This window comes from Pseudopodoces humilis, chromosome 30 (genome assembly GCF_049639895.1).
Source record: "Pseudopodoces humilis isolate 2021_Gansu_Grassland_sample_001 chromosome 30, ASM4963989v1, whole genome shotgun sequence".
Lineage (NCBI taxonomy): Eukaryota > Metazoa > Chordata > Aves > Passeriformes > Paridae > Pseudopodoces > Pseudopodoces humilis.
The window spans coordinates 410,243-426,206 of record NC_142229.1 but is presented as its reverse complement, the minus strand read 5'-3'; the positions used below and the strand labels follow the sequence as shown (position 1 = coordinate 426,206).

General features: G+C 42.7%; 1 protein-coding gene across 2 annotated transcripts in view; it reads left to right on the top strand.

The window, feature by feature from the left end:
• Positions 1 to 15,964, top strand: part of EBF2 (EBF transcription factor 2) — a 127,160-nt gene that overhangs the window by 85,023 nt on the left and 26,173 nt on the right. For both annotated transcript variants that reach the window (XM_005532235.3, XM_088068231.1), the window contains exon 8: positions 13,682 to 13,763. In XM_005532235.3, coding sequence (XP_005532292.1) covers positions 13,682 to 13,763 — 82 coding nt within the window. The remainder of the gene's footprint in view (positions 1 to 13,681; positions 13,764 to 15,964) is intronic.

Below are 15,964 nucleotides of genomic sequence, written 5' to 3'. Positions count from 1 at the left end.
AAAAGCCTGTATGAAATAGCAGAAAGTTCAACCATCACAAGGCTTTCACCATTCTCAGTCACAGCAGTAGAATTTAAGAAGCGATTTTTAAAAATCAATTTATCAAAGCTTCTTCAGACCTGCGCATTGTGTTACTTCCTCTTATACTGACTTGACTTGAGTGAGGTTAAGGTTGGTTTTTAGGAGGTTCAAATTAAAACAAAATGAGAGTTTAACAATGGAGGCAAAAAATCAGGACAGAAAATTTCCAGAAGCCACATTCTCTCAGACCGGAAATTCCACAGTCAGTCTTGAAATCTTAAATCAAAACAAACCTACTTAGGTTCAAGCATTTCATTTGGGAGCCCCAAAAAACCACCCTTGCACTCAATGAGCTTAGTGAGAGGGTCTACAAAGTGGAGAAATGGGAATATTTAAACATTTATTTTTTATTTTTTTATTATTTTTTTTTTTTAAATCAAACCATATGAAGAAACAGAAGCTTCTACAAGGGCAAAGCTCAGGATCTATTTTCCTTTACAAGTTCTGTGCAGTTTGTGTCAAACCTTGCTCAGCATCTCTCCGAGTGTCAGGGATTGCACTGATTTAATGTTTTCCAACAAGCTGCACTCCTTCCTTCTCCTAACCCATCCTGGCACTGCAGGGACCGAGTCCTGATCCAGTGTCTCATCCTACAAGTTCTCCCTAACGACTGCGCGACTCCCATTAGCCTTCCTTGATGTCTATTTACCATAGCAGCCTCTCAATTATTTAAAATGTAAACATCTGGATTAAATATGTGAAGAAAACATCCAGGAAATGTTTCACGCACTCAAAAAACTTTTCTCCAGGAATTATGGCTGCGGTAGAACTTGGGAAGGGGGCAAAAATTCCAAAATTCACTGCATGCATCAGGCTCTCGGTACACCAGGGATGTGGGCAGGAAGTCCTAAAGTTGGGAACTGCCAAGAGACCTTTATTCAGTGGAGGGGGCGTTGTGATGATGCATCTGGAGCAGTACCTTGTTATTTAAGGCATCCAAACAGGAGGATTTTACAATCAAGAAGCCAACTGTTGACTGGCAATCTGTGCTCCCGTGGATGTGCGTGTGCCTGCACATAAAACATGTAGTACGTGTGCACAGAAATATGCTGGACATCTCCAAGAGATAAAGTTGGTTGGCTTTTCTCCCTGAGAAGTCTTTCGAGCTCAGTTAAGAGCAGGTTTGTGTCCAGCTTTGTCACTGCCAGACTCTCAACAGAGCCTCATCAACTTTTGCAGCGCCTCCTTCAGCACCAGCCTCAGTCCCTGGGAATATAGGGGAATATTATATACAAAATAGAGGGGAATATCAGGATTTGAAGTGAGTGAAGAATGTGTTTGGAAATATCTGGAGCCCTCACATGAGCTTATTGGTCTGCTCATAAGCAGAACCTTCCAGAAGTCTTCCCTTAATGGAATTAAAACCAACCCCAAACAACCCCATGTGGGAAAGAGCAGCTCCAGGTGGGCTCCTGGTTACTTTGGGAGGCTGTTGGGGTCTTGGGGGTCTTTGTCCATCACTGGATGGAGCTGTGTGATCAGAAAGTGCCTGGGAATACAAAGGTTGGTCACTCGTCCCAAACTGCCCACAGTGTTCAGCCTCCTGCAATTCCCCTCGAGGAGATGCCGAATTGTGGAATATCCTGAGCTCGAAAGGACCCACTGGGATCATTCAGCCCAGCCCCCGGCCCTGCACAGACACCCCAAAATCCCAGCCTGGACATCCCTGGAGCACTGTCCCAATGCTCCTGGAGCTCTGGCAGATTTGGTAATGTGCCCATTCCCTGGGGAGCCTGGGCAGTGCCAGTACCCTCTGGGGAAAAAAACATTCCCCAAAATTCAACTTAAACCTGCCCTGGCACAGCTCCAGCTGGTCCTGTCCCTGTTCCAGAGAACAGAGAGGAGATGCAGACCCCGATGAGTCTCCCCTCAGGCTCCTCTTCTCCAGCTGAACAATTCAATGCCCTCAGCTGTTCCTCCTGTGGCTCCCCCAGAGGAGTGTAACCACCATGGAAAAGGGGACCAGGAATGGGATATTTTTTGTGTTTGGCAAAAAAAATAATGAGTTCATCTGCACTTTCAGTGGGTGGAAGGTGAGGAGCTGGAATTGCCAAGTGTTAATTTTGGGTCTCTGATCACTGGGAAGGTCAGGAAGCGATTTCTCTCTGCTGTTAACATCGCTGTACAACCTGCAAGTGGGTGCATGTGCACACATCGGGGAGAGGGGTGGAAGGGAAGCAATTTCTCCTGTAGCAGAAAGTATTGGCCAGGGCCAAAATAATTTACTGCAGCCCCGAGATTCCAGCAAAGGGACTGCCCAAGTGCTCGGATTTTACCTCGCTGGGATTTCTGGGTGCCCAATTTAAAGCACTTGTAAGGAGTGTGGTTTTAGTGATGTATTTCAGGAATGTTTGGGCTTTTTTGGAGCTGAGATTGGGCACTTGAAGTTGCTCTTCATGCATGAAACCTGTTCTTAGAGCTTGTCCTGGTCTTTCCCACAACTTCCTGCTTTTTCCTACAGCTCAATCCTGAAAAAAACATATCAGCTTTCTTCACTGATACCTCACCTCTTTGCCAGTTAACAGGGTTTGTACCCAAAATCCTGCTGCTTTTTTTGGTCTCTGTATGTTCTGCATCCAAGGGTACTGAAAAGGTGAATTAATTTTGGAGGCAGTACCCAGGGATGAATGAAATGTTTGCAGTACAGGGTGGGATCACTTTAAATGTATTCATTTTTTTACATCACGTAAAGTATTTTCTTGTTCCTCATAAACTCAAGATGGTGCTTATTGTCTAAAATAATAAGTCTCTAGGAAATGAGTGGATTTCTGGGGATATATGTTAAAATATAGTAAAAAGGTGAAGTTTAGAGTTCAGAATTTTTCTCTTGAAAGCAAAATTGCATCTCCATACACACATACACAATCTTTATCAGGTGTTGAAACAACAAGAAAGTGAAAAATAATTTCAGCTGTGGCAGATTCCATGGCCAGAGAACTGGGAAATGGTGGGAAGCTGTGGCCATCAGAAGCCTGAAGACGTGGGTGTTGATATTTGGGGTTGGCCTCACGCTGTGGCTGCAAAATCTCTTCTTCTGACAAAACAGGGATAGCTTTAAAGAATGTCAGGGACTTGCTCGTGTACCAGAACCATGGCTCTGGAGATACAGATTCTATTTCTGCCTCAGCCACGTGACATTTATATCTTTGGGCCAATTCATCCATGGTTTAAAAAAAAACAATAAGTGCAGGCAGAAATGTGGAGGGAAAAAAATACAGATCTAATCCTGATTTTTTTTTTTTTAACTCATTACATCTTTTCTGTCTGCTGAGTTGGGATATTGGAAGGTAAGAAATGGAGATGGATGAGGCAGTGAGATGTTTTCTTTGTTCCTCTTTAACTTCCTTTGTCACCTGGTGATGTGTCCAGTGGTTGTTAAGAAAACAACATCTATTGGGGCTGTCTGTAAATTTATAACACAGAATTGTTGGAGCTGTTCCACGCTCAGTCCTTCAGTCCCATGGTGATTTCATGATATTGCTGTGCTTTGGGACTGGACAGGATTCCAAGAGTGCAATTTTTCTGTATTTTTAATTTCAAGATGATATTTCTTCCCCCTTTGTTCAACATTTGCCATTCAGAGCACCTCTCTGCTCTGAGGCGGTTCTGATGACAGCAGAATAATTTTCTGTCTTCCTTGGGCCAAAAAAGTTGTTTGGCTTGATTTTTATTTTTAAAAAAAGAGTGATTTCCTGTGGGCTGTCCAGTAGGAAATACTAGAAAGAGGCTTGGTTGGCACACAGTGCCAAGAACTTGTCCTGTTTAAGCTTTTATGTTTTCTGTTTATGCAGAACCCAGGTCAATTTAAATGATACATTTATCTGAAGAGGGGCACTTGTCCAAGTTAATAAAAAATAGCAAACTTCAGGCAGAAGTGCCTGATGAGAATGTCACATGCATTGTTTGGAGCAGACAAGCCACGCTCAAAGACTTGAAGTGGCTCAGCAATTTCCTCAGATAAGAATTAATTTTTTTCTTGCTTCCTTTGTTGGGAATCAGGAGGTCTTGTCACAGATTTTGCTTACTCACAGCTGAGGCAAACACAGGTTGGTGTTGAATTTGAAGAGGATTGAGGGAAAGACAAAACAAGAAGTAGAGCTGAAATGCTACATTCCAAATAGCTAAATAAATACAGGGAGTGAGGCTCCAGACAATGCTTATAAATAAAATACTCATATTGTTGTGGCCATCCTCGTTTGCACAACATCCTGTGACGTTTTGGATCTCCCTCTTCCCCTGCATGATTATTTCAGAAAGATATATTTTAGATCTTAAGACTGGGCTGTTTTGAGCACAAGGGCTCTTTCTGCATCACTTTGTGGCCTCTAACCCAGCCCATTTAAACCTGCTGTGGCACGTGCCCTTCTCCGCAGCTCTCCAACAGGAAAGCACAACCCTTCATTTTAATCAGCGGAGAATGAATCCAGTGCTAATAGCACTTAATTGTTTCTCTAGAATGCTCCCGGTTGGTTTTGGCAGCGGGGATGAAAACAATTCCAAATACCATCAAAGGAGCTGATCCACACCCAGCACGTCCAGGGTGAGGGCTTGAGAGACAGTGTGGGGTGGCATCAGAGCATCTCCTGATCCTCCACCATCTCCCTGCCCTGCTCACTCCATGATCTTGGAAGGTCTGAGGGGTAAAAGCAAAAAAATAGAAAAAAAAAAAGGAATAAAACAGACACAGAAAATCTTGGTCCATGCCCCTGAAAATAATGTGCTGACGGTCTCTTCAAGCACACACCTCTATTAATCTTGACTTTCTTGAAGCCTGCCCGCTAGTTTGAATTTGTATGCGACATCAAACATACCTTTTCACATATGTTCTTTCCAGATTTTTTTTAACAGTTACTTAGCAGTTTATAGAAGGAAGTGAATGATCTCATCAAGCTGCTTAGAAATTAAAAAAAAATCTGTGCTTATTAATTATGCAGGATTAGTCTAATTATAATTCAGCAAATTAATTAGCGACAGAAGGTGTTCTGAAACATTGGAGTACATTTGCATGTTAAATGGAGAGGCTAGTCTGTAATATATGTAAATTTATGCATGGCTTCATAGTTTAATTTAAAAATTTGCAGCTGCATATGGTATGGGAGCAGGTGAAAAGTCAGTTTTAGTTTAATGATGCTAACAAACATTGGATGCTGTCCTGTCTTAGGGAAGGAATGCGCTGAATGCACCCCTATCTGCCAATCCATAAATCTGTCACAGGAATATAATGTTACACCAATGTTCGGATTCAAGGTCATCTGTGCCCAGACCCAGAAGTACAATAGGTGCAAATCTACCCTCTGAACAGCCCTGGAGAAGGGGGGAGGCAGAATGTGCCTGGATGCTGAGCTGCTGGGATGTAAATCTGCCTCTTTAGCACGTTTATTCCAGACAAACCCAGTTTGGGGACAGAGCCCGAATGAGCGAGAGCTCTGAGCTGAGCCAGATCCACTCTGGCAGGTGTAAAATGGGAGCCTAACCTTGGTTCCATCCCCAATGCTCACATCAGCTCTGTGCTCTCCTGGAGTCACTGGGAAGTTATTTCTGAGTTCTGCTTTATCTGCAGGGTAGGGAGTTTTTGTGTGCTGGGCTCTGCCATCTGGCAGCAGCAGTAAAAACCAGCAGAGCCAGCAGAGAGGGGCCACTGGTGCAATTGGTGCTCACTGCTCAGCCTAGCATGGCTCAGCAGGCTGGGGTTTTGGAGGGAGATGGGCTGGGAGGATGGAAGAGCCACAAGAGGAAGGAATTGCAGGTTTTCTCTTGGTATAGAAAAACAAAATGAGTGGGGATTGGGGTCTGTGCTCATTTAGCGCCTCTGCCAGCCTTTCTGGGATCTGCAGGGTTTGCTAAGGAGGCTGGAGATAAATCTGCACCTGTGTAGAACTCAGAGGATGAGGTGATACCAAAAATGACTGGATTTAAGCAGGACTGCAGAGCATCCTTGGGCCTGTGACACAGCCCAGCCCCAAATCTTGTGTGTGCTGCTGAGGCTGGCAGGATTGTAAAGAACAAGAGTCTGGCCGTGTTTTCCAAACCCTGCTGGGTGTTATGTGTGGAGGCAATGAGCTGAATGAATTTTGTGTCACTGGTAAAAAGAACCAGTTAAAATCCCAAGAAGGACTGGGATGCAGGAATGGGATGTGGCTGCTGCCTGGAAGAGCAGCTGGCTCTGTGCAATGGGGCAGGCCCTGGTTTTCTCTGTGCCTTGACTTCCCCGTCCCTGAGATGCACAAAAGCCTTTTCTCCCCGCTGTCCTTTGTGCCTCCTGTCCCCAATAACAATTTCACAATGTGCCCAGCACAGTTGGAGCCCACAGACACCGTAATAAACCAGGGAATATTATCTGAAGGTCCCTTTCAACAGCCCGTCAGCCCAATCCTCTCCTCTATTACCTCCCTGCCTATTGACTCTTGATTATGCTCTGGCATTTGGGCTCGTGCCAAACAGAATGAATAATATGGATCTTCCAGGATAAATAAGCTTTTACCCATTGTCTTGGAAGTTACTGGAAAGTTTTGGTGTAGGAGGAAAGGGGAAAGCCCAAAGGATAAAGGGAAAACTGCTCAAATTGCAAAGAGTCCTCCAAAGACTTTTTGGAGAACAATTGCAATTACAAACATGCTGTTAGTGTTGTGTTTCATTTTCAATTCGATCCCATAGAGTTCAATTATTATTTTCATTAATGGTGTCAGGTTTTCATCAGAGTGCCCAAACAAGGAGGTTTTCCTTGGGGATTTTGGGGGTTTTTTTCCCCCCTAGCAAATGTGGCCATGGGAAACAAGAGCATTGAGCACCGAGAAACGACTGCCCGGGTACCTGGCAGGGCACTCTTGCCCAGCTCTTGTTTCTTGAAAATGGAATAATTTTGCAACAGAAGAAGCATTTATTTCACAAATAAAGCATTTATATCCCAAAGAGCGTGAGTTGCAGTTGTGGGGGCGTGTCCCTGCCCTGAACCAGGGGGACACAATCTGCTTCAGAGATGAAAATGGTGAAACGCATCGAAGATTCACAGCAAATCAACATCAAGTTTCCTGACATGTCTGGAGGTCAAGTGACACGTTGCAGGTTTATATTCAGTTATTATTGGTTTGAAATTAGGCTTTTTTTAAAAAAAAACAAACCAAAACAAACCCACTAGATAAAGGGTGGAGAGAAATATGTTGTTCCAGGCTGCAGAGAAAGGGGATATTTGAGGAGGAATTGTTCAGTGCCCGAGGGAAAGGACTGGGAGTTGGACATGGATCCATTGCTGTGGACTTGTGTGCAATGTTCTCCTTTGATCCATCTGAAATATGGGATATTTTCACTCCATGTCTTTTTCAAGCCATTGTAGAGAGTGTTACCTACCCGAGTGTGAGCAGGACATCCTGGCATAGCAAAAAAATTATAATTAGAGGCAGTTTTATGTTGGGTTTTGCCATGCTGTAATTTTAAAGTTGATTTTTATGTTGATCAGATCTCTTGGGCTCCCTTAGCTGACTCCCAGCCCTGTTTTTGTTCCTTTTTCGCACCTATCTCCAACATTGGCTTTTTTGAACCCAGGGCCAGAGGAAATCAGACACTTCTGCCTTCCCCCAGTTGGGGGGAATTTCAGGGATTAGGCCCTAAATAATATTCCCACATCGAATCTTAAACTTTAAACCTAAAATCTAAATTGGAGTGAGTGACTGCAAGAAAAGTCACTTAGGAAAAAAGTGTAACCAGACTGAAGAAATTGCTTTGAATCAAGGCAAGAGGATAGAGAAGAGTTTCTTGTTTGTCCCATCAGGAAATGAGGATTTTGCTGGGTGTAGGAATAACAGGCGTAGCGTTAATCTGCTTTCTGGTTCGTTTTTGTTTGTTTGTTTTGTGTGGGGTTTTTTGTGAGTGTGTTTTTTGCTAGGTTTTTTTTTGGTTGGTTGGTTGGTTTTTTGAGCAACTGGAGTCTTTCTATTAAAAATACCCCAAGTGACAAATGAGCAGCCAACTTCTCTTCTCATGGCCGAGGCTTGGGATCTCATTGCTGACTCCTGCTCCCTTCTCTCCCAGTGAATCTCTGACAGACTCAGAAAAGTCTCCTGACCTACATATGTTGGTTTTCACGTTTGTTAAACTGGGTTCACACTTTATGCACAGGAGTTTTGTGAAGATTAATTAGCTGCTGTTTGTGGAGTATCATATAAATACTCTGGCTCACCGCAATAGCCCCCCTCATTTCTCACACCATGGAAGGTGTACGTTCATTTAAAGCGCCTTTGTGCACTGCCTGATCCCACACTGACTGTAACTGCTGAAAAAAAAATGGGGAATTTTCTCGTCAGCTCCCTAATAATACACATAATAGATCAAAATTACTCCAGAGATAAATATTCAGATTACAAAGAAGTCTTCTACCATGATATTCATTAAAATCAGGATGGTGATATCCCATAAATGCAATTAATTGATTTGAAACAGGGACCTGCAAACCTGGCTCTTGGAAGGGAAGGAATGTGAGGCTGTGTGGGGCACTGGGCAGGGTTACTTGTCCCACTTCTCTCAGAGTTTGCCATGCCAAGGGACGCACGGGTGACCTGAGGGGAGGGTCTAACTGATCCAGAATTCCCCTGCTCTGATGGAACTGGAGTCAGACCCTCACTGCAATAACAACACTTTTGCAGTGCACAGGATATTTAAATTTAATATTGTTTAACTGATACTCATAATAACAACTTCTGTTTTTTTTGTTTTTAATTTGTTCCCTTTGTGACTTTTTGGAAGCACTGAATTATTTAAGCAGATTTGCACCGTATCTTTATATTTCCATTAGATTTTGGAGCACAGGATTTGCTGGAAAGCATAATCAGAATTATCCTAGACGGTATGTGTGTTCCAAAAAATGAATGATGCCACAACTCCAAATTCCACAGCAACCCCAAAAAGCCAGAATTACTTGCTTTACAAGGGAAAATTTTTAGGTGTATCCAGCATTTTTAGGTGTATCCAGAGGCTGTTCCCAACATACAGCCAATGTTGGACCTCTTGATTCTATACCTCTGTTTTAACGAAGCATCAATGGTGGATAAATATTATTAATTGATTGATTGATTTTATTTTAAATTACACCTTCTGCTGCATGTGGGACTGAGCTTTAGGGCTTCTGCCTAGTCCTGCTGAATGCACCAGGAGGATTTTTCTGACTCCAGCAGGATTTGATGAAGGTCAATTTGATTGTTCTCACTCATCTGAGGTGGACAAACATCCTCGGAGGTGTGAACGCAGATTTCAGTTCTAGCCAGGTGCAGCACCTGCCAGTTTGTGCAGACCAGGTGGGACTGTGGGTCAAAAGCTGCTTTGGAAACTGATGCAAGACCCGGTTTAATTTGCGCTCAGCCTTTCTCCACGTCCAGGGAGAGCCCTGTGAAGCCCTCAGCTGCGTTAGGAGCTCTCCTGGCGCTTCCCCAAGGACTGCTTGAGGTAGCGCAAAAAAATGGCTGAGATAATTCAGCTGGCTTGGGGGTGAAGGGGAAAAGGGGAACTTCAGAGTTCCTCAGCTGAGCTGGGCTGGGTGGGAGCTCCCAGCAGGAGGAGCAGTGACTTCTAAAATAGCCCTAGAAAGTGGGAGGAGGATTGAAGGTGGCGTTTCAGAGACCTCTCAAGTGCATCAATCTGTACCCGGTGAGGTCAGTGACGAGACAGAAACAGGAACAGAAGTGTGTGCTTACATCTTAATTAATTTTATGCCTGGGCATCTGCTTTTCTATAGCAATGCCAGAGTTTCCAGGGGTAGTTATTGAAATAACTGAAATATTGAAATATTGATATTTTCCCCCAGCACCCTGAAATATTGAGAGGATGGGGCAAGGTCCCTTTGCTTGGCTGGAGCCAAAGTTACCTGCTAAACTCCCACCTAATTCTGTCCTTAGCAAGGCCAAAGATTGGCAAAGAAACATCAAAATCAGCTCATATTTTTTCTAACTGTTTTGTAAAAATTATTATTATTTTTTATGTATATATAGGTTAAGGCCGAACACTGGCTAAAGGGTCTCATTTAAAGAAATTAATAAAATCCTTCTGCAATTCTCCTGCTACCCCTAAATCAGCTTCATTTAGTGCTAAATCTTCCCTCCTCTATGCTCCCCCCAAGTCATTTTTATTCTAATGCAGCAATAAATATTAATGCATTTCCCAGCTGCAACTTCTTAAAAATATATAGATATACATTTATACGCACACGTATATATGTATATATAGCAACCTACCAAATACTTCATGCAGGTGCCCACTTGCAGCTCAAATTTGACTGGGGGAACTCTGAAAAAGAGAAAAAGAAAGATGTGGTTCAACTGGGGGAAAAAAATATATAAAAATCCCTGTGTGTGCAGCTAAATGAAATTAAATTTTGGGGTGATGGGAGGGATATTGTCATAGTGCAGCACATCCAGTGACCTCCAACAAGCATCTTAGCAAAAGAAATATGAATATTGCCACAATGTTTAAGTGCTAGCAGCAAACCCAGCACTTTCTGAAGTGAGCAAGGCAATTTTGTGATGTCTTAAAGCAGCAAAAATTTCAGCCTTTTGAGCTGTTCAGCAGTTGCAGAAAGCCAAGGCGCCTCTAAGACGCCTCGGTGGGATCCCTTGCATTGCTGGGGTTCGATATCCCGGCCGAGCCCCGCGGGTTTGGATGGGTTTGGTGCAGAGAGGGGAGGACAGGGAATGCTCAGTGCTGCGGCAGCTCGGGGAGAGGGGAACTTTTGTTTTCTGTGGTTTTTTAATGGCCATTGCCCCCCTCGACATGAATCAGGCCAGATTTAATTGGAATTCAGCTCCATTTTCAAGCTGGTTTGTGTTTGCTGGGGTTTGCTGTGTTTCCAGGGGTCTGAACCCTGACTTTCTGCAGGCATTTAGCAGAAAAAGGGGGTTTTCTTTCCTTGCCGAGCCACGTTGCAGAGTTTGCTGGTGGATGCTGTTATTTGGAATTTTTGCCTTTCTGTGTCTGCCTTTTAGGGGTTGTGTCACTGACAGTCCCCCAGAATCTGGGCTCTTCCCAAAATCAGCCCAGCTGACACAACAAGTTCTCTCCCAGACACCTTTCCCTGCTCATTTTCCTCGTTCTTCCGTGTGTGTTGATGGTTTTTCTCATCTCAATCAAAAGAGATGCAAGCATTAAAAAAAAATTATAAAGTAAGCTGGCCATCTTCCTGCTTAATTTGTTTTATATTTCCTTAGAAGTAACAACCTGTGGATTTTTTTTATTGTTGTTGTTGTGGTTTTCCTGCAGAATGATCAGCCAGTTGCTCAATGATTTTCATGGAAAAGTTCCTTGCCTTGGTTCATTTTATAGTTTGGTTCCATTCTGGAGCTTTCCTTTGCACAGGAACATCTCCTATAAGCTGTTTATATATCTGCAAATATACTTTTGTGTATCTCTAAGAAGAAGGAAAGAGAAGAAAGAGTTTTTTTGAGTAACATTTGTGCTGATTCACATTCTCCTGTGAATCTCCAAGGGTGCCTGCATGTGGAGGATTTTTCCTTCTGAAAACATTTTTGGAGATAAAATCTCACCAAATCTTTCATATAAAAAGAAGTCACAGGTTTTAGCATGGACTCGACAGGACTTATTTAATAAAATATATTCAGTGCTGCTCCCAAGGCATGAAATTCTGTAGGATTTTTTAGTTTGGAAGACATGGAGGTGCCCGGGGCTCTGTTGGCAGGAGTTGCCCTCTGAGAACTGAGCACTGACACCTCTTTCCTGCTGAACTTCAATGTCCTGCTGAAGGGAGATCTCAAATGAGAAGGAAATAGGGAGAAAATAACACTCTCACCTTGAGAAAATAGACATTTTAAAAAGATCTAATATATTTGAGAGAAAATTTAAGAAATGATAGCTAAAAAATTGGACATTTTAATTGGAAAGGGTTCCTGGCAGGGTGGATTTTGTGGCAGTGGTTTCACATGGCACAATCTGGGTCTTTTTTGTGGGTGAGGTTTGCAGAGGGGTTTTGTTTGTTCGAGCAACATGCGAATGGATCCAACCCATGGCTTTTCCTTTGCATTTTGGGGCAGATGGAGGAGAAATCTCGTGGTGGGAGTAGTGCAGAGAAAGTGGCACTAACAAGGCAGAGCAGATTTTTGTGTTATTGTCTTGTGCTGGGGCTGGTTTGGAGGGTGTTGTTGGTAAACCCAAGAAATATCCATCTTTCTCCTTTAAAGTTCTAATTCAAGGCATGAATGTGTGAGTTCTGAAGGGACTTAGGGACTGCGGTAAAAAATCGTTGTCATAGTAACAGAAAGGGAAATAGGCCTGGCTCACCTGGGACTTTAACTTACTGCAAAAGCAGATTTATTTTTTTTTTTTTTTAAAGAAAGCACTCAGCAAGAGAAATAAATAAATAACTTGTTCTTTGTATTCGAAATCAATTCTTCAACTATTTATTTTTTCTTGCACCTGAATCTTTTTCCTTCTAAATCTATCTCAAAGTCTTTGATTTATTTTTTTAATTATAATTGTTGCGGTTAAACACATCTTGTCTGACAAACAGAAACAGAAATAAGAATCACAGAGATATTTTCACTTGCAACAGAGTGCATAGTAAGATAATAAGCAAGAATAATTTCACTTGCAAAAAATTTCTTGCTTATTCCTGAATTTTGAAGACTTGTTTGTTTTGTTTTTAATCCAACCACTGTGGCTTTTCACACAGTTTCTTTACCTCTGAAATGTCTGGATTCGTTCAGAAAACAAAGGGGTGAATCCTTTCCTCCGTGGGTGCAAGACAAAATTTGGTGGAACAGCTTAGGGGAAAATTCCTGCTTAATATTTCTAAACTGTAAAATGTCCATGCAGCATTGGGTGAGTCACCAAACAGGGTGGAGATGCACCTGGGGTACATGGACAAGCAAAACTCTACAGAATAATAAACCATATGAAGATGGGTGTATGTGACAGGGCAAAAATAATTGGCACGAGAACTTTGTGGGATATTAATGGGTTTATCTGCTCGGACAGCGTGAGCTGTCATGTTTCACTTGAGCTCATGTTTTCCTTATCCTCCCTCAAAATCTAGGTAGGAATAATCTGGGCTTTTGGCAGTTCTGCTCCTCTGCGTTAGCGACTGGAATCTTCATCAGAAAAAGCCATCATCAGGATGAAACCTCATCAGATTCTCCTCTGAGCTGTGTTTGCTCCTGGGTTTTTCATACATTCCAAGTCGTTCCAAGGCTTATCTGTCTCGGAGTTGCCCTGTTGGTTTTGTGGTTTCCACAATACTATTATCCCTCTATATTGTTTCATGGGAAATCCCTCCAGACAGCCAAAGAAAAACCTTGAATGTGAGGGAGAGATAAAGGAAGAGTCTAAAATTGTGTGGTCAAACCTGCGGAGAGGGAGTGGGTGTAGATCAGAGGAATTATGTTTGTTCACTTACACCACGGTGGATTTCTGTCACACTGGTTATACTTTGCCGGCTGGCTTTTGTAGATTCTGTTTATTAGAGTTTGGTTTGTCTGTGTTTTGACAAATTCTCGTAGCTCTGTAAGAGCCACCATCACACAAATCACTTCATGTACATTTTAAACCAGAATATAGCAACACCTTTTGCTGTGGTTAATAGAAGTGACGTAGCTCTTTATCTTTCCAGATTCTTCCTCAAATTTTTTCTCAAGTGCAATCAGAATTGCTTGAAAACAGCAGGAAACCCGAGAGATATGAGACGGTTCCAGGTAAGTCTTACAAGGCTCAGCATTAACCTCTCTGCCTCTGTTCTCCTTTTCCTTCCCCATCTCCTCTTTCCTACATCATTCCAAATAAACACTATGACAATCTATGAAAAGCCGTATCAGTGTTAAAGTTTTTCTCCATTTGTTGTGTTTAAACCTTCCCCCCCTCCACCTTTTTTTTTGTTTTGTTTTGTTTTCCTTCCCTCTTTTTCCACCCTGAGTCCCCAGGGGGAAGTGCTGTGCTGTACCAACCAGCAGTGGATATTTGATTTGACACCCTCGGGCAAAGCGCTCACACATACAGCTGCCCACAGCAGGGATTGTGCTTGTGATATTTAGATGCCTCAGAATTTTTCAAAGTAGCTCTGTACGTGCTACACAAGCAACCTCCTCATTCCCTACCTCTTTCCCTATTATTTTTTTGCTTTCTAACACTCTCACATCCTCCCTTCAGCTTCTTGAAAAAAAAAATAACAAAACAACAAACCAAGAAGCCAAAATAGTGCTGGTCACTTTAAGATCTCACAGCAAAAGCAACAAGCCCCGTGGGACCCTGACCCAGCTGCCTGGCAGTGAAATCTGCCACTGCTTCCATCGGCCCCGTGGCTGATGGATTGTGAATTCCAGCTCAGAAACACCGAGCAGGTAGAGTGTGGCAGTGGGGAGAGGAGAAGAGCTGATTTCTTTCTCATCTCTGACTCCACATGGGGCTGCTTACCCTGGTGAAACTCCATAGTATTGATCCAGGAGAGCAAATCCATCAGCCAGAGCCTCCAAAATTCACTGATGGAACCCAGGACCACCCTTGAAAATGCTGCCTGTTCCCGTTATTGTGCCTTCACTCACATCTTATTGTGTCTCAATAATAATAATACTCACATATTATCGTGTCTTGCATCTCTAACAAAAATTGGATTTTAGCTCACTGAGTGTTGTGTGGTTTTCCTGTAGATCCTTGACATGGGAAGGTGACATCCATAGGTTTGGTACTTGATGCTGCATTGCTTTATATTTCATGTTTCGTGTTCATTTGCATGTTTCCTCATTTATAAAGGGAGTTAAAACTCCACAGGAGTTTACAGAGTTACTTCAGACTACCCAGCAAAACGTGTTCTCATAGAAAAAGTGATTTTTTTCTTTTTCTTCCGCTTCTGCTAGCAACGAAAAATTCAATAATTAAAAAAAATGTTTCAACTTTACGAGAAATCCTGCAAAACAAAAGCTTCTGAAAGCTCAGAGAAATTAAAGAAATGCAGGCAAAAAAATAAAAAAATATATTTATTAGCTTTCTGTTTGGAGCACAAAGAAATTTAAAGAGAAATTCCTGACCAACCTAATTTTTTTCACCAGTAGTTTAAAGAGACTGCAGTGACTTTTTCACTCTGTGTTTTTTAGAGGTGATAAGACATGAGGGAAAAAAAAGAGGTGCTCTTTGTTAGGGAATTTATACTGAGGTTTTTTTCAAGTGGCAATTTTCATAAAGAAAAAACCCAGCAATTACTTATCATCTGCCAAGAATGCTAAAAAATCAGGAAAGGAGGAAAAAAACCCCTCTTTTACAGCATGTAAACACATCTTGTTGGCTCTTGGAGCCAGCGAGAAGAGCTGATTGTGAAATGTCAGGAAACATAAATAGTCTTTATTTTGGGGGGGTTTGTTCTGAGTTTGTAAAAAATCGTGCCCAGGGCTCTCCTGATTAACACCTGGGGACCTGAGGCGCTGCCATAATACACAGAATATTGTTTTGAACTGCCAAAAGAGAAATTCTGGACCCCAAAACAGCGGAATGTTGGAGGAATTCTGCTCTGATTTCAAACCCATGCTGGCTGCTCCCAAAAAAAATCCTCAAATCCTTGATTTCCATCAGATGCTGAGCTGCAGGGGGAGTTCAGAGCCAACTTTTTTTGGTCTCAGCATTATTCTTGGTGTTACCTCAGCCAAAGGGGGATGTGACAGAGCCCACCAGCCTCAGGTGTCCAGGGAAACCTTGAACAGGGAAACTGAACCAAATCCTGCAGGATCACATGGATGCGGATGGAATTCCTGCATTCCTCAGCCCATCCACCTGGCAGCTCTCCTGTATGGGAGAGAGCCTGGCCTTGCTTTTGATCTCTGCACCAAAATCAGCGCTTTATTGAGAAAAGCGAGCTGGGATAAACTCCTCAGCTGGGTTTTCTGCCCCTGAGCAAGCCAAGCTGGGAAAA